This window comes from Curcuma longa, unplaced genomic scaffold (assembly GCF_044706935.1).
Source record: "Curcuma longa cultivar G26 ecotype Majalengka, Jawa Barat unplaced genomic scaffold, ITB_CL_G26_1.1 contig_21345, whole genome shotgun sequence".
NCBI classification, from domain to species: domain Eukaryota; kingdom Viridiplantae; phylum Streptophyta; class Magnoliopsida; order Zingiberales; family Zingiberaceae; genus Curcuma; species Curcuma longa.
The window spans coordinates 1,499-19,938 of record NW_027431614.1 but is presented as its reverse complement, the minus strand read 5'-3'; the positions used below and the strand labels follow the sequence as shown (position 1 = coordinate 19,938).

The window sequence follows — 18,440 nt, the reverse complement described above, 5'->3', positions numbered from 1 at the left end:
CCCGCAACGTTGTAACAATGTCGTTCGCGCCGCGGGACTCGCACGAGGCGCAGGTCCAATTCGCGCTGGAGCGCGGGGTTCCGGCCATCATCGGCGTTCTCGCCTCCATCCGCCTCCCCTACCCATCGAGGGCCTTCGACATGGCCCACTGCTCGCGGTGTCTCATTCCATGGCAGCTCTACGGTACTCCACTCACTCTCCCACTGCATCATCTCATCCTCTCTGCTTCATCTTCTTGACTTCGATTCCTGGATCGTAAAGACGGGCACTACTTGATGGAGATCGATCGCATTCTCCGGCCCGGCGGCTACTGGATCCTATCCGGCCCGCCAATCAACTGGAAGAAGCACTGGCGCGGCTGGAACAGGACGCAGTACGACTTGAGCTCCAGCAATCCGCCATAGAAGCCGTCGCCACGAGCCTCTGCTGGACCAAGCTCATAGAGAAAGGCGACATCGCCATTTGGCAGAAGCCCATCAATCACCTCGCCTGCAAATCCAATCGCAAGTTCATGATCTCGCCTCAGTTCTGCCAATCCAACAATCCAGACACCGCCTGGTACTCCTCCCTTCTCCACCTCTCACCCTTCAAAATTCCATCTTTTTTTTTACACAATTTATTCAACTCGAGGTCGCCGTCAATTGCGAAAGGTACACCAAGATGGAAACTTGCATAACTCCTCTACCCGAGGTGGCCAACGTCGACCAGATCGCCGGCGGAGGGCTCAGGAAGTGGCCGGAGAGGCTGACAACCGTGCCACCGAGAATCGCAACCGGAAGTCTTCCAGGAATCACGCCGGAAATGTTCTTGCAAGACACCGAGCTATGGAAGAAGAGGGTTGGGTACTACAAGTCAGTGGTCAGCCAATTAGGCCAGCGGGGTCGATACCGCAATTTGCTCGACATGAATGCCTACTTGGGTGGCTTCGCTGCTGCTCTCGTCGACGATCCTCTTTGGGTCATGAACACGGTCCCAACCCTTGCCGATGCCAACACCCTCGGAGCCATCTACGAGCGCGGCCTGATCGGCACCTATCAAGATTGGTGAGTATCAGAGTTCAAAAAGCACACTACTCATTCGCGAAGTAATTGACCATTCATTCCAGGTGCCAAGCGATGTCGACGTATCCAAGAACTTACGATCTTATCCATGCCGATTCAGTGTTCAGCCTTTACAAGGAAAGGTATGGTATCATCAGATCAAGCTTAATGCTCTCTACTGTTCTCGACTGAAATTGGTGTTACTCATCCTGCTACAATCCAGATGTGAAATGGAAGACATTTTGTTGGAGATGGACAGGATCTTAAGGCCTGAAGGCGCAGTGATCATGAGAGACGACGTCGACATCTTAGTGAAGGTAAAAAGTATCGCCGACGGCATGAGATGGGAGAGTCGGATCATCGATCACGAAGACGGCCCTCTCGAGAGGGAGAAGATCCTTCTGGCGGTGAAGACCTACTGGACAGCTCCGGAGCCAAACCAAGAGTAGCGTAGATCATCATGCATGTAACCTTAATTTGTTCTTGCATTTTTGCTGCGATTTTCTTTTTTTGAATTGAACATTATTGGAGTAGGGCAGGTACACGTACTTAGCAAGTCTGATAGAGATGACGATGGAAGATTGGATGAGGTTTACTGTGAGAATCCTAATTGTTTCATGCTACTCGTCGAGTTTACGTTGTAACTTCGTTCACTATCAAAAAATAGGACCGCGAGCAATAAAAGTTCCTTTTCATTATCTTTTAGTAGAGTGCATGATTGAAGGGAAGGGACCATGCATGACTGGAGATAACAGAGTAGGTGAAGCACATGAGCCAGGAACAGGAACAATCCATGCATGTGATGGAGACTAATTTATAATTGATTAAACTGAGTACAAAGTTCGGAGAGATCTGAGAGTGATTAAACAAGTGATTTTAGAAAGTTGGAGGACGAAGTTTGGTGAATCGATTTGACTGACTGTTTATTGAGTGGAGAACTGCTGCTGCATCTGCAATAAATAGTTTGTTCACATGGTTTCTGAAAAATATGTAGGATCTAAATTTCGATCACCTAACAGTTATCCAATTATTTAGAAAGCTGGTACCTTTCCCAGGCCACTAGAAGTACGAACTCTCTTCTCTTCTCCACCTATAATCATTCACCACACACATCCTCTATTCATGCTTTTCAACTTTATGTAGAAGGCCTTTGTGTTACTTTTTGTTAAGACAGACCCATCTGATTCGCTACCCTTCGGAGTCTGCTTCATCCACACTCAAACTCAATCCTATCTGCCAACCAACTAACTTTTTCAAGTTTGCTTTCTGGTCTATTAAAAGAAAACAGAAACTACAACCAACCGATCGATGATTAAGGATAATAATTCATCTCTTGGATCATAGCAGAACCATCATCTATAGCATCTGTAACTTATGGCGAGAGTCCCCGGAGCAATAGTGTCTATGGTAGGACATCCAGGTTGTCACCCAGATACCTATGGTTCGATCCCCAACTACGACGTATTTACAAAAATTTTCCTCCAAATGGGAAGCGCAATTAAAGGATGCTGGATTGCCCGCTGCGTGCACTTTTCCGATTTATTCTGGTGGCCGGTAGGAAACTTTCGTGAGACCGAACCGATCACCCCAGAGATAGTAAATGGACTAACTTGGATTTATCATTTTTTTATAACTTATGACGAGAGAACCTATTATTCATACAAATTCATAATATTTTATAATTATGATTTAATATTGATACAACATGTCTTTATTTATTGGCATGATGGGGCGAAATGGGTCAATAATCGATCTGACCTGACAAGTCAATAGGTCAATGGTCAAACCACATTTGATTGACTCAACAGCAATTTTACTCGGCCTAGCCTTAGAAAGCTCTCGACCAACTCGACCATATGACTCGGCCATTCGACCACCTGACTCACTCGTCTCAGCCACTTAGCAACTAACTCGGCCACTCGGCCGCCTGACTCACTCGTCTCGACCACTCAACAACTGACTCGGGCACTCGGCCGCCTGACTCACTCATCCCGGCTACTCAGCAACTAACTCGACCACTCGATCACCCGACTTAGTCTCAGTTAATTAGCCATACGTTCAACCGACTCAACCATTCAGTCTTCTTCTCAGCCTTAGCCAGTTCAACCGCTCAGTCCTGCCCTCGGCCTTGGCCAGCTCGGGCGCTCAGTCCTGCTCTCGGCCTCGGCCAGCTTGGTCGCTCAGTCTCCTTCTCGGCCTCGATCGGCTCTGCCTCAACGAGCCCGATCACTTTATTCAACTCCGGCTTAGCCCTTCGCTAGTACCTCTCCACTAAAAGACAACTGAGCGGCAGGATAATCAAGCGTGCAAGTCCTACCACAGGATAAAAGTAGTTACTAAGTTGTCAGACCTGGTCCTCTAGATCCTACTGGGTCTCCATTCTTGACTAAAAGACAAAAATATTTGCACGACTAAATCGTAGGGCAACTACGAGGTTTGCAGACACTTGCCCCCTAGCTAGATGCAGCCCTATCAGCTCACTTGTCAGCAATGCACAGAACCTGTCCCCTCAGATACCACCACGCCTGCTCCCATATCAGCAAGAATGTCTCTTTCAGTGAGTATATAAACTCCTCTACAGGTATGAAAAAGCTCTCTCGAATTTCATACACTTCGAGTACTGTTTATTCTCTATTTCTCTTTGTTGATTTGAGTGTCGGAGTGGCCTGTTGGGAACCCCGGCACCTCGCTAACCCTTTCGCTCAATTTTTTCTTCTCAAGTTCGTTCGTCGGCGGGATCAGTGAAGGTTGAGGTGGCATCTCATTGACTGATAGTTTGATCGTCTACAGTATCCAAGCGGAACAAATATAAAAAAGTCATATTGTCTAAAACTCTCAATAAGGAATCATTCATTCAATTTTTTCGTTCACTTTTCTAACACCTTTGCGTTTCATTAGTGAAACTTAGATCAGACTGGGCTTGGTGGGGTTGACCATGTGCAATGAGCTTGAAGGCCCTGACTGAAACAAAGCTGCCCAAAACTAACATATGAGTTCAGGAAACAATTTTTCTACAGGTATGGTTAATTTGAGAGGATTTGGTGCTTTAATTCCATGTTAAAGTTCTAAAAGCTCAATCTATTAAAAAAACAACTTATTTATTTTTAACATTTATATAATTAACAAAATTTCCAACTTTGAAACTCTTATCTCCAGCATGAAAAACAGCATATACCTGCTCAATGTAAAGATGTTTCTTGTGGTGCTGGAACTGGTGTACAATCTTTTACTGTGTCTGCAACATCCATCATCATTTTCAACAAGATCAACTCAAAGTGAGTAAGTGGTATGACATGGTTTACTTTCCTGACTTAGATTTTGGTCCTTTTACCTTGCCCTTCCGACAGGAGAAACCTTCAAAGTGCAGGTGCTTTTCTTCTTTGTTGCTTGGCTCTTTCTGTTTGTCAGACATCAAAACATTTGACAAATGTGTGAATGAAGAAGATAGAGTCCACAGTGCCCACTCTCTGTTCTTTCAAAGCAGTTTCTTTTAGCTATTCTTTGTGTTATTGCGGTTGGGTCCTTAGTATCAGAAGCATCACGCGGGATATTCTTGCTACAAAAAGATTGTATGCATTTCTGAATTATGGTTGTCTGCAGGCTCAGATCGGATAAAACCCAAAGCTGCATCGTCCCCATTGTTGCTGAACTTGAGGAGTATTGAGTGATTCTACTTTCTCTTCACAACTTCTTCTTCTTCTTCTTCTTCTTCTCTTCCCGCTAGTTCTCACTTGTGTAGTGTCGTTGGTTTGCTCCATTTTGGATTTTGTTTCCCGCTCTTCTCTTCTTTTGGCTTCTTTATCTTTATTTGCTAAAAATAGCACTATATAAGCAAAAGGAAACGGTCTCGCTATTTAACGTGGGGAAGGCCAGGCGGTCGCGGTGGAGTGGGGTGGCCGTGTCGATGGGGAGGGCCACGCGGTGGCTCCGAGGTCTCTTCGGAGGGAAGAAGCTTGCTACGGAGGGGGCTTTCCGGGCCGGGGAGAAGCGGAGCTGGGGCTGCGGGATGCCGCTCCGGGAGAAGGAACAGCAGCGGTGGAGGGGAGAGCAGGCGGCGGCCGTGGAGGAACGGAAGGGGTCGTACCGGGAGGCTTTCGCCGGGTCGGCGGCGGGGGAGGACGACGAGGAGAAGCAGAGCAAGCGCGCGATTGCCGTCGCGGCGGCCACCGCCGCGGTGGCGGAGGCCGCCGTGGCTGCTGCGCAGGCTGCGGCGGCCGTCGTCCGCCTGACCAGCGCCGGAAGGGCCCCCGTAGTGTCTTCCTCTGCGGCAGCCGTTAAGCTGGAGGAAACCGCGGCGATCAAGATCCAGGCCGCTTTCCGTGGCTACTTGGTTAGTCTCACTTCCTCCTCTTCCCCAATTCCAGATCAAATTCAGGCGACAAGTGAAAATCTTGAAATCGCAGTCAAAAATTGAAGTTTTGGAGCTCTAATAGTTACTCAAAATTAGAACAAATTAGTCTTCTTGTTCGCAAAGCTGGAATCTGTAATCTTTCACCATGGCCAGTCCTCAATCGAGTAGTTGTCTTCCACTAAGTCGCTTGATCCGGTGGATAAAGCCTCGGTGAGTGAGCTTCTCATCCCCCTTGGGCGGAGTGTCCATTCGGAATACGATCCGGTCACCTCAAATTTGCTGCATCTCCTCTGCCGTCGCTATCGGCTGTCCCCCTTCCTGCCTTGAACGAAGACCTCCATCGTTGCCCTCTCTGCTCACGGCCTTGTACCTTCCTTCTTTTTAATGCTATATTTTGTTTGTATCCTCCTTCTCTTTGGCATTTCTTCTTTCTCGTGTCCAATCGTACCGCAGCGGTTACTACCCTACACTGCGCCCATGGATCTCTTGGACCACAATTTCCTCGAGCTACAGTGGCCCTGCACGACCTTGATCTTGTTTCTTGTGCAGAGCGATCTGCTTTCTTCTTGTTCCATAACTAGTTGTCGAGACGAATACTGTGTTTGTAACTCCGTAATGTTGGTGTTGTGGAAGGCAAGGAGGGCATTGAAAGCGCTGAGAGGGCTCGTGAAGCTACAGGCGCTGGTCAGAGGCAACATCGTCAGGAAGCAAGCGGCGGAGACCCTGCGGTGCATGCAGGCCCTGGTGAGGGTCCAAGCCAAGGCCCGGGCGTGCCGCGTCCTCCGATCGGAGCGGGTGAGGTTCGAGAATGCCCCCAGCTGCCATGTCGTGAGCTCTCTAGCTGCCCGCCCCTCTCTCTGCTTGCTTACAGTTGTTTGATATTTGATACTGGTTTGTGAAATTGCTCTGTCTCATTTGCAGAGGACTTCATCAAGGCCAGCTACTTCCGATTCGACCGTCGGGGATCGAGTGAACTCCGGTGGATTGAACTGGTTGGAACGGTGGATGGAGGAGCGCTGCTGGGACAGCCGGGGTTCCGGCGGTGCCAAGAGGTCAGGCAATGGCGCTCCCATGGACGACGAGAAGAATGCCAAGATCTTGGAAGTAGATCCAGGGAAGCCACAATTCCACCGGAAGAGGCGCAATGCCCGCCACAACCACCACTCCTCCTGCTCCACCCTGACCTCAGACCCCAACAGCCACAGCTTCCTCACATTGCCGGACTCGCCCTCCGTCGAATCCACGGCAGCCCAACATATCGTCGAAACGAAGCAATCTCTCGGCCATCTGAGGTTCCCCTTCGAGTCGGGTGGCTATGGCGAGAGCCCCCGCTACTACCCTGCATCGTCGAGGACCGGGAGCTCGAGCAGAGGCGCCTTCACTCCGTCACAAAGTGACTTCTCCGGAAGCCTTTTCAGTGGCTACTCGGGATACCCCAACTACATGGCGAACACCGAGTCGTCAAGGGCTAAGGTGCGATCGCAGAGCGCACCGAAGCAGAGACCAGACCGCCGGAATCCGGCGGGGCTGCTGGCGCACAGGTCGTCCTCTCTGCATGCCAAGTTATCAAACAAGGCTTACCCTGGTTCTGGCAGGTTGGATAGATTAGGAATGCCAATTGTGACTTGATCAAATCAAGCTAAGCTAAGCTCCCAAAGCTTTGCTGATCTCTCTAAATTCCTAAAAATGCATCACCAGTGCCCAAAAGTGTTCATCTGCTGTTCATCTTTACTATGTTTTCATGTACAATGCTTAACAATTTCATCTCATTGTGCAAGAATCATATCTCATTTCCTATCTATCAGTTGCAGCTCTTGCAAACAACCATTACCTGCTATTTGATAAAGATTTTGTTGATCGAATTTGCTATTTCTGGGACTGACATCCAAAATCCTTCTCTGGTTAGAAAAACTGTATAAAGTCAGTCAATCACAAAACCTCGAATATAGAGAATTCATGGAGATAAATTGCTCCGCTTTTAATGACGAACAAATAGTCTATTTGTAAGCTAACAACTTAAAATAACCTATTGATTAACCCACTAATTTCTTTACATTAATATTAATTATTGATTAATAATTCATTGACTCTTCATCTACTAACCACTAATTCTATAATACAAATATTAACCTACTAACCTTTCATCCACTTAATTTATAATAAACAGTCACCAAAATAGAACTCATTATTCACTGATCAACTCATGGCTTGGATTTTCTTATGCCGACAAACAATGTTTACTTAAACAACTGATAAATTGAGCCAATACGCTATGAGTCATCATCATCTTGTCCTTCCATGAGAGCAGTTTGGAAAGGAGCATATCCCTTCTACAATTAATCATGATTTGAAAAGAGGGACAAAGGAGAAATTGCTCTCAAAGGTTATCTTATTTTATGGTAATTGAGAAGCATCTAATTCATTTATTGGGCACTTTATTTTCACCAACTAACCGTAAAGAGGGACTTCAAAGATTGAAGTGATAAGTTTTGTCGATGGCATAGCATTAAAACAGGCTACCCATCTCAACACCATCCATTGGTTATGATTGATGAGTTTTATTAATGCACCGTATCTTGTTGACGGCTGTATGCTTACTTCTTTGTCGAAGATCTGTAAGCACATTCTTAATTAAATGAGAATGTCGAGGAGCGTTTGGTAAAGGAAGTATTTAAAGTCTTGGAATGTGTAAGAGCATAACGCGCGTTAATCGCACGTTAATAGGGTGATGTGGAAGAAAGAGGAAAGGACGTGGAAGAGTGAGAGAGGAGAGAGATATTTAACACGTTCAGAACATTGAACGTGTTAATTGGGATAGTGGGTGGGTCCCACGTAGTGCGGAATTTTTACACGGGGGTCGATCAGTTGATCGACCACATGTGGTGGTAGTCGATCAGGTGGTCGACCACTATCATGTGGTCCCACGTAGTCGACCAGTGGTCGACCACCAAAGTGACGTGGGCGTTATAACGCCACGTCCATTGCAGTTGTTCTAAATGATGAATTCTATTTTTAAAGTAACTAAAAGCCACATTTATTTTCCATATTTTTTTTCTTCAAAAAGTCACTCTTTGAATTCATTTTGCATGCTTGATTATCGTCGTCGTTTTAGCTCTCTCTCTCTCTCTATATATATATATATATGGTCTTTTAGTCCCACATCTCGTAACTTGAGAAGCAATTGCCTGTTTACATTAACATTTATGGGCCTGTCCATCGCCGAGCTGTGTTGCATCAGCTTGTAACCCAAGCGGAGGCTTTAAGTGGTCGGGATGAATTGATTGGATTTAAAGGCGTGGATCAATTGTGCGATTGCTCGCCTGCCCGTTCCAAGTTGATGGTGGGCCGGAAGAATTGTGCGAAGGCCCGATTCTGTCGGTTCTTAGAGAGGAGGGGACTGGATCAGGCTGGTTTCACAGAGCAGTCTTACTCACCCCCCACCAACGGTGGAAGGATAACAGGCCTGTGTGTAGTTGGCCCACAATTTCCCTTCAAATCCAATCGAATTCAAACTAACCATTTTTTTAAACCTTTTTTGTCGAATTATTTTAACATGATTTTAAGGGCAAATTTTGACAAAAATTAAAAAAAACCTTTAAAATATTTATATTTTCTTTGTAAAAACTAATGATAATAAAGATAGGCATCCATGACCAGTAGTTCCCCACATCCAAGTTGAGGGCGTGCCACATCTTCACACGCCATCCTCACTTCATGGCCCATGTTATCCCACGTCTTCCTCATTTGTCGTTAATAGCCTCGGCCTACATTCACCATGTTCTCGATTGGTCTCGTCCTCCCTATTCGATCGTAGAGTGGTAGGAGTCTCGGAGTTAGACGTTGAGTTGTAAAGGTCTCAAAGTCGAGCGTTAGAGTGGTAGGGATCTCGGAGTCAGTCGCCGACTGATAAGGATCTTAGAGTCGACCGTCGAGTGGTAGCATCCCCACTACGTTGGATCTGAGTTATACATGAGGTTGACTTGTCTTGCATGTGCCTTGAAGGGTCTTAACTTGGATCTTATCTTGATCGGACTACTCTTGACTTTTGATTTCTACGTGTCATGTGAATATTGTCAATCTTACCACATCAGACTGTATACTAACTCCTTTGTAGAAGATCTATAAGCACATTCTTAACTAAATGAGAAGGTTGAGGAGCATTTGGTAAAGGAGGTATTTAAAGTTTTGGAATATGCGAATGATGAATTCTATTTATAAATTTACCAAAAGGCACATTTATTTCCATTTTTTTCTTCTTCAAAAAGTCACTCTTTGAATTCATTTTGCATATTTGTGCATTTATGAGAAAGATATTTTTTAAATAAATAAATGAGTTGTTATTTATGAGGTAATACATGATATACATGACCAACAATTAGCCACTGACCAATTAAATAATTTTACTCAAAAATGTAGATGACTAGAGATTTGGGGTCATATCAAATTACTATGATATATTGGTTCTCTAAGTTTATCTATATTTTTTAATTTATTTTGATCATCATAAATTTGTCATTTAATGGTGTCCAAAGTTCAACTAGAATCATAAGCACTGCACCTTTTTAATATTTTTTTGAAAATGGAGCATCTGTCTTTTTTTTAATCTTTATTTTGATTATGGTCGCCATTTTAGCTTGCTCTTTATATATATAGTTTGTATCAAACAAATCAAAAGTTTGGTCTTTTAGTCCCACATCACGGAACTCGAGGTGGAATCGATCCTTTACATTAACATTTTTGGGCAGCACTATCGCTGAGCTGTGTTGCGCTAGCTTGTAACCCAAGCGGGGGCTATAAGTGGTTGGAATGAATTGGTTGGATTTAGAGGCGTGGGTTAATCATGCAATTGCTCGCCTGTCCGTTCCAAGTTGATGGTGGGCCGGAAGGATTGTGCGAAGGCTCAATTCGATCGGTCCTTAGAGAGGAGGGCATCGGATCAGGCTGGCTTCACAGAGCAGTCATTACTCACCCCCCATCAACGGTGGAAGGATAACAGGCCTGTGTATGGTTGGCCCATAATATCCTCTAAATCCAGCCCAATTCAAACTAACCATTTTTTTGATGAATTATTTTCACATAAGAGAGAATTTAGATCTTAAAAAAAAAAAAAGGACAGAGTGACCCTAGTGCTTTTGTTCTCTTTCTTATTATTATTCTATCTCCCATAACATATTATACATAATTTCAACCCATAATTAGTTATAAATCTCTTAACAAACTTTTATCATATATATATTATGTATCTTGTAATTCAATTCAAATTGAAAATTTATGATTTTTTAAAATTTAAGATTTAACATTCAAATTGTAGTTTTTATATGTACTACAATTGTATAATAGTTACAATTTCATAATTATTATAACGTGAATGTTAAACATTATCATATTTTTTTTAACTTGGATTGAATCATGCTATATATAATATATTAAATCAAAATTCGTATAGAGATCTACAAGTACAAATGATTATTAGGTGGAATATATAACCGTTCGATTTCAAGTTTAAAAATACAATTTAAAATCTTTTTTGAAGGTTTCAAATAATTTATTTTAATTTTTTTATATTATAATAATTATGATTTTATAGTTGTTATAATATACCCAATCAATTCAAGATTTAAACGAAAGATATATTTTAGAATAATAATGAAATTAATATTGAAAGATAATTATATCGGAATAAAAAAATTTAATATAAGGCGTCATTTTAATGATTCGGTAAAAAAGAATGTTCTTTTTATATAAAAAAGCCTTTAAAATATTTATGTTTTCTTTGAAAAAACTAATAATAAAGATAGACCTCTTTGAAATCCAGCCAAATTCAAACCGATCTTTTTTTTTTTTTACTTTTTTTGTTGATTTATTTAAAGGCCTTTAAAATATTTATATTTCTCTGAAAAAAAATAGGGGTTTGAAAATTTTTATTTTATTTGTCCAACGACGCGTAATATAAACATTATGCAGTTCTCACTCTCCGTCTCTCGTCTCTCGGTAGAAATCAAAAGCATGAACATTTTAGTCCCACGTCGTCATTTTAGCTTGCTCTTTATATATATATATTTTTGTACCAAACAAATCAAAAGTTTGGTCTTTTAGTTCCACATCGCGTAACTCGACAAGCAATTGACCCTTCACATTAACATTTTTGGGCATCTCCATCGCCGAGCTGTGTTGCGTCAGCTTGTAACCTAAGCGGGGGCTATGAGTGGTCAGAATGAAATGGTTGGATTTAAAGGCATGGGTTAATTATGCGATTGCTCGCCTGCCCGTTTCAAGTTGATGGTGGGCCGGAAGAATTGTGCGAAGGCCCGATTCGATCGGTTCTTAAAGAGGAGGGTACCGGATCAGGCTGGCTTCACAGAGCAGTCATTACTCACCCCCCATCAACAGTGGAAGGATAACAGGTCTGCCTGTGATTGGTCCACAATTTCCTCTAAATCCAACCCAATTCAAACTAACCATTTTTTCATGAATTATTTTAACATGATTTTAAGAGAGAATTTAGATTAAAAATAATAAAAAGGTTTTTTTAATTATCATTCTATCTCCCGTCTAAATGAGATCGGTCGTATTGTAATAAATATAGCAATTATGATTTAGTAGCTATTATAATTAAATTATTGTAACAATTCAATTATAATAAGTCTGTGGTTGGCTCACAATTTCTGCTAAATTCAATCCAATTCAAACTAATCATTTTTTGATGAATTATTTTAAGAGAGAATTTAGATTATAACAAAGGACGGAGTAAATAAAAAGGGTGGATTACCCGTTTCAAGTTGATGGTGGGCCGGAAGAAATGTGCAAAGTCCGATCGGTTCTTAAAGAGGAGGGCACTGGAATAGGATGCCACTAAATCCAATTCAAATTAATCATTTTTTGATGAATTATTTTAACATAGTTTTAAGAGAGAATTTAGATTTAAAAAAAAGGACAGAGTAGGGTGTTTTTTTCTCATTCATTCTATCTCTCATCTAAATCCAATATGTTATAAAAATTATAATTTTATAGATATTATAATTAAATTATTATATAATTATAATAATTATGATTTCATAAATATTACATAATTATATTAATTACGATTTGGTAGTTATTAAATAAATTTTTTTTTTAATTGTGGGCCTGTGTATGGTTGGCCCACAATTTCCTCTAAATCCAACACAATTCAAACTAACCATTTTTTGATGAATTATTTTAACATGATTTTAAGCGAGAATTTAGATTATAAAAAAGGACAGTAAAAAGGGTGGATTAATTGCTCGCCTGATCGTTCCAAGTTGATAGTGGGCTGAAGAATTGTGCGAAGGCCCGATTCGATCGGTTCTGGGCAGTGGACCAGGTTGATTTCAGATAGCAGTCATTACTCAAAACCCCCCAATCAACGGTGGAAGGATAATTCCTCTAAATCCAATTAAAACTAATCATGAATTATTTTAACATGATTTTAAGAGAGAATTTAGACTTAAAAAAAGACAGACTAAAAAGGGGTTTTCCCCCTCTTTCTTATTATTATTCTACCTCCCATCTAAATTGAATATATTATAATAACTATAATAGTTATGATTTTATAGATATTATAATTAAGTTATTATATAATTATGATTTCATAGTTAAAAAAAGATAGATTAAAAAGGATTTTTTCTCTTTCTTATTATTATTCTAACTCTCATCTGAATTGAATATATTATAATAACTATAATAGTTATGATTTTATAGATATTATAATTGAATTATTATATAATTATAATAATTATGATTTCATAGTTGTTATATAATTATAGTAGTTATGATTTTATAGTTGTTATAATATAAAAATTATTCAAAATTTTTTAAAGGATTTAAATGATATTTTTTGAATTTAAAATTGGATTGTTACAAGTTTTAGTCCATAATTAGTTGTAGATCTCTCAATGAGTATCCTATGATTCAATTCGAATCGAAACGTTATGATCTCTTAAAATTTAAGATTTAACACATTGTAACCGTTATAGTTTTATATGTATTACAACTATAAAATATTTATTTTTTAATAAAAAATAATATAAGATGTTATTTTGATGATTTGATAAAAAAAAATATTCTTTTGACTTTTATAAAATAAACCTATAAAATATTTATATTTTCTTTGAAAAAACTAATAATAAAGATAGGTCTTTGAAATTCAGCCCAATTCAAACCGATCATTTTTTTACTTTTTTGTTGATTTATTTTAATATTAAAATTTAGATAAAAATAAAAAAAAAAGGCCTTTAAAATATTTATATTTTCTCTGAAAAAAATAAAAAGTAGGGTTTTGAAAATTTTATTTTATTTGTCCAACGACGCGTAATATAAACATTATGCAGTTCTCACTCTCCCTCAATAGTTCTCGGTAAAAATCAAAAGCATGAACTTTTTAGTCCCACATCGTACACGTTTACATGCATTGATCCTTTATATTATGATTTATGGCTAATGTGTTTGTTGAATTTTACCGCGTTAACTGTTATTAGGCTTCTTAGTGGTTGGATCGACTCTGAGATTACTTCCTCGCACTCGGCCAGACTTGGATTCTTTGTTTATACAGAGCAATCATTACTCATTCCGTTTCAACGGTCGAGGACAACAGGATGGTAGCCAACAATATCTCCACCCCAATTCTCAAACCAACCATTTTCTATTAAAAAAAAACAATTCTCAATGCTTTCTCCTAAATTATTTATTTGCATATTTATGCTGAATTATTGCATCAACCTCCTCAATTTTACTTTCATTTTCCACTCTATTTTGTTTTTATATTTTTTAAAAAAAATCCATAATACTACAAACTTTTAAAATTTGTCAAATTGTCTCGAGTGGCGATCTGTTCACTCTTCTCGCTGCACACCCGTTCACGTTCGTCACGCTTTTGCTGTGCCGTTCTGCACGCACTGCAATTGAATGCCCGGATAGCCACGTTATCTGGCACATGGTGACGTATCTACAGGTCTGTTCCTCCTCTGATATGCACAAAAATACACGTATAAGGTGACGGCTCATAGTCCTTTTGAGTCAGCTAAAGTTTCACCACCCTTTTATTTATTTATTTTTAAAGTTTTAGTGTATTATAAAAACACCCTTTGCAAATTTCTTTTTTACTATAAGCGAGATAGATAGTAATTTTGCATAAAGGATGGATTTACTTAAACATTTTTCTCAAATAATACTATTTTTTACTAAAATCCATTTAAGGCATGATATTTTTAGTATCTTAATAATAATTCTATTATTGGTTAACTACTAAACTTCGCTGTTGAATTGCATCACATGGCATTCACGTGCGCCAACACATTTGATGCGCCAATTCAATTATTAATAATGAGTAGTTAATTAAGGCTCAAGGCATCATGTGATGCAAAGATTTGACTACCAAACGGCACGAGCCATGAATAATATAATTGTCTCTAGTTTGTTTGAATAATGTTTCAGCCAAGCTAGTTGAGCTTGGTTATATTAAGAGCTCGGAGGAGGAATTACAGCCAGTCCATGCATGCGTAATTCTCATTGAATTGGGATTGATTGAATCAAAAGGCCTTTTTATTTACGGTCAAAAAGTAAACATATCTGTTGAATATAGTGAGAACATGTATGCTACTTTTTTACGGGTTCAAGATGAACTTTTTAGACTTCAGCGCCGTTTCAGATTGATTTTGGATTTATTACTTTGACCTTAAAAGAGGATGTTGAATTTGGAAAGACGTAGTAGGAATTTGTTCAAAAGAGCATAAAAATTATTATTATTATTATTATTTTTGGTAAAAAAAATTCTGAGAAAGGTGCGATTTGTAGTTTAGTATTTAGTTTGTTTTATACTTGTGATAACGATCGAACTAATTAAGGAGTGACTCGATATCATACTTCCACAGAATTTAAAGGAAATAATAATAATAATAAGAAAATAAAATACTTTTAGACGCACCTTTTTTTAATACGTGGCAAAGATGGCGTGGAGGACTTGGCAAACAGTGCGTGGCGTGGTCAGCTACGTCAACACCGTCCGCGTACGTCTCGTACGCTCGCGTGCTCATCATTTCGCCTTCGTCATCGTATAAGGCAATCTTGTCCGTCCGATTGGTGGGCCATCGCCGCATCGCGCCCAGCCGACGTTGGCCCACGCCGCCAGAGAACACGGAGCGATGGAAACAGGCGCGGCCCCGGAAGCCTGAGCTGATGTTTCCATGATGGCATAATCGTGAATAGTCTCAAGATCGAGGGCATTTTGTTTCTGCGTCCCACCTTCCTCCTGTGTGTATGAATACTGGTTCAACTGCTTACCAGAAACTTAGCCGTCGAGTGAGGAAGTGGATCTGGGCCATCTGGTAGCGGAGCGGAGCCGAGGGAGGATGAGAGGCGATCGGGGATCCGCTCCGGTGGAGGCGTTGCCGTGGTGGAGGGCGGATGAGGACGCTGAGGAGGAAGTTATAAAGATCGAGCCGGCGGAGAAGAAGGGGAAGGCGGTGGTGGTGGTGGTGGAGGAGGAGGAGGACAAGAGTGGGTGGAGATGCTGGAAACACCCGATGCAGTCTCCCGGCGGAGTCTGCGCTGCTTGCCTCCGAGATCGCCTCCTGCGCCTCTGCCCTGACTGCGCGAGCCTCCGCCCGTGCGGCTGCTCGCCTCCCCTTCCTCCTCCGCTTCCTCCTCCTCTGGATCCTCCAGATCTTGCCGATGGATTTCCGGAGAAGACGCAGGTTTGGGGCAGGTGGGGACCGTCTCCCGGCTCATCGCCAGAGAGCCGGCCTTTCAGCGGTCCCGATCGGTCGGGATCCCTCTCGTCCGGTCGCGATCAGTGGCGGCCGTTGCGGCGGAGGGCGACGATCCATCACCTACCTCGAGGGCGCGGGGCGGAGGAAGGGGATGGACCTTCTTCTGGCCGTTCTCAAGGTCGGCTGAAGAGGGCAAGAAGGATCCGCCGCCGCCAGGTATGTTCCGATCCAGGACGGTGGCGGTGGGGCGTTCTTCCATGCGCGGCTGGGGCGTTCCGGAAGAGGATGCGAAGAGGAAGCCGGGGCGGAGGTGGAACTTTCCGAGCCCGATGAAGGTGTTCCGGCAGCTGAAGCAGCCGACCAAAGATTGACCAAACTCACAGAGAAAGAAATTTACCTTCATGCTGTGTGACGAAGTAGAATTCCAAATTCGAAGGAGTTGTCCGGATAAATAATGAACCTGTCCAGATCAAAATGAAGTTGGGAAATCCCAAGAACTCACAGATCAAAGGTTTGATGTGGAGGGGATGTTGTGAAGCTTGCTGTGATGAGATCCGGATGAAGGCATGTTGGACGGATCTAGTGTCATGGTTGCTGCAAAATCAGGAGCTTCGGTGAGCTTTCTGGTGGAATCTAGCGTCCTGGTTGCGCAGATGGGAAACAGGAGGTTCGGTGAGCACTTGAGAAGAAGAACAGAGAGGCGCGACAGCTTCTTCCTTCTCCACGCACGACGGCCAGCGATCAGTGATGACAACCCTCAAATCCGGCACAGATCTCACGCGATGGGGGCTGACAGCGGCGCTATCCGGCACCGACCTCACGCGAAGGGGGCTAGACAGCGGCGCTTATGTGGGGAAGACGAACAGCGCAGCCGATCAGCCCTTTAAAAAGGCCTGATCAACCCTAATTTTCCGTCGTGGACGCTCGATCGCGTGGAGGTATCGCGGCATCGGGCTTGCGGGGAAGAAGCAGAGAACGGGGCGCGCGATCGTGTTCGCCTCTGCAGCAGTTGTGGGGCCAATCGAAGCGGCAGAGGAAACAAAGCCGAAAAACGGGAAAGCAAAAGAAGCGAACGCACCAGGCGAAGGCGAAGGCGAGCGTGAGGAAAAGTCGGCGCGAAAACCTAACCTAATCGCTCTGATACCATGTTATCCAAAATAGCAAAAGAATCTTATTCCAATTACACGATATAAAACCCTATTTATAGTTAGAGTTATAGGGCTTATTCTAGAAAAAGTCTATAAAAAATAACGAATATTTATAACCAATAATGTCCAACTTTATTTCAGACTATCTATCAAAATTATAGAATCCTTCAACTTGTTGGTCAAGTCAAGTAAAAGTTTTCAGCTTCATATTTATGAAATATTTACTGTCAATCTGGGGATTTGCTTAATTTGATCAGTATTTATGTTTTTAGTGCAGATTCATATTGATACACTGATATAAGCATTTGGAGTTCAGACTCTTACAATATGTATCTCACATCTTTCTATGTTTCTCAATACACAAATAAATTATACTTAAGGTACTTTATGAAATGCTAACTACATAAATCTATAGGTGCATGCATTCTAAAATTAATACCTGGACTAAGTATACAATAAATATTTTTCAAAGATATTAAAAGTTTTGAAATCATTCCTTGTCTAATAACTAAAAAATTAGCTCCCCTACTTGGGAGGTCAAACACACTTTAGTTTACTATTTGAGTTAAAATTGCAAACATTAGTATTAATTATATAAATATATTGTTTAGATACCTAAAAATTTTGATTTCCTACTTGGTTAACTAGGTATGACTTTGGAACCCAAGTCATCTTACTTTTAATATTTCGGTTAACTAAGGATAAGTAAGAGACATGATTTTGATTTGAGCTATATCCAAGTCTAGTCTTATTGTAAGCAGTGCGTCTAGTATCAAGCATCATATTCAAATGTTTGGACCCAGATGTGAACTTACTTAGTGCTGACTCAAGCTTATTAACTTGGTTTTTCAAGTTAGAATTCTCTTCCTTAAGTTTTAAGACTTGAGTTGAGGTTCCAACTTGACTAACTTTACTTAATGAGTTAGAAGCAGTCTTTTCCTTGAGGTCTATGACTTCTTTAAGTAAATATTTGACTTATGATTTGTACTTAGTTAAAGTTAAGTATGATACAGTGAGATAAAATTTTTCGGTAATTGAGTTTGTTTCCTTACTGGTCGACTCATCTGAGTAACCACTTTGACTAGACTCAGAGGCTAATTCAAGGTCAGAGTCAAATTCAGATTTTTATGCTTTTTGAGTGACTACTAAGGTTAATAGGTTAACTTGATCTGAGTCT

The 18,440-nt window shown here is 41.4% G+C and overlaps 2 protein-coding genes and 1 pseudogene across 2 annotated transcripts; all 3 read left to right on the top strand.

Annotated features, from left to right (window-relative positions):
• Positions 1 to 14: 14 nt before the first annotated feature.
• Positions 15 to 1,745, top strand: LOC141817634 (putative methyltransferase PMT15). The gene is given in 6 exon segments (XM_074705279.1): positions 15 to 183; positions 262 to 378; positions 381 to 558; positions 651 to 1,043; positions 1,106 to 1,183; positions 1,264 to 1,745. Coding segments are annotated over 6 exon segments (1,158 nt in total). The 5' UTR covers positions 15 to 17; the 3' UTR covers positions 1,490 to 1,745.
• A 3,199-nt stretch (positions 1,746 to 4,944) lies between these two features.
• Positions 4,945 to 7,117, top strand: LOC141817636 (protein IQ-DOMAIN 24-like). The gene is made up of 3 exons (XM_074705280.1): positions 4,945 to 5,370; positions 6,025 to 6,219; positions 6,313 to 7,117. The coding sequence occupies exons 1-3, from the start codon at positions 4,945 to 4,947 to the stop codon at positions 7,018 to 7,020; spliced, it is 1,329 nt and encodes a 442-aa protein (XP_074561381.1). The 3' UTR covers positions 7,021 to 7,117.
• An 8,546-nt stretch (positions 7,118 to 15,663) lies between these two features.
• Positions 15,664 to 16,486, top strand: LOC141817635 (uncharacterized; annotated as a pseudogene).
• Positions 16,487 to 18,440: the final 1,954 nt, after the last annotated feature.

What these genes read in the sequence shown, in the direction of transcription:
- LOC141817636 (XM_074705280.1), top strand. Translation starts at nt 4,945, where the DNA reads ATGGGGAGGGCCACGCGGTGGCTCCGAGGTCTCTTCGGAGGGAAGAAG. An exon ending in CCGCTTTCCGTGGCTACTTG is followed by an intron (nt 5,371 to 6,024) that starts GTTAGTCTCACT and finishes GTGTTGTGGAAG; the next exon opens with GCAAGGAGGGCATTGAAAGC. An exon ending in ATGCCCCCAGCTGCCATGTC is followed by an intron (nt 6,220 to 6,312) that starts GTGAGCTCTCTA and finishes TCTCATTTGCAG; the next exon opens with AGGACTTCATCAAGGCCAGC.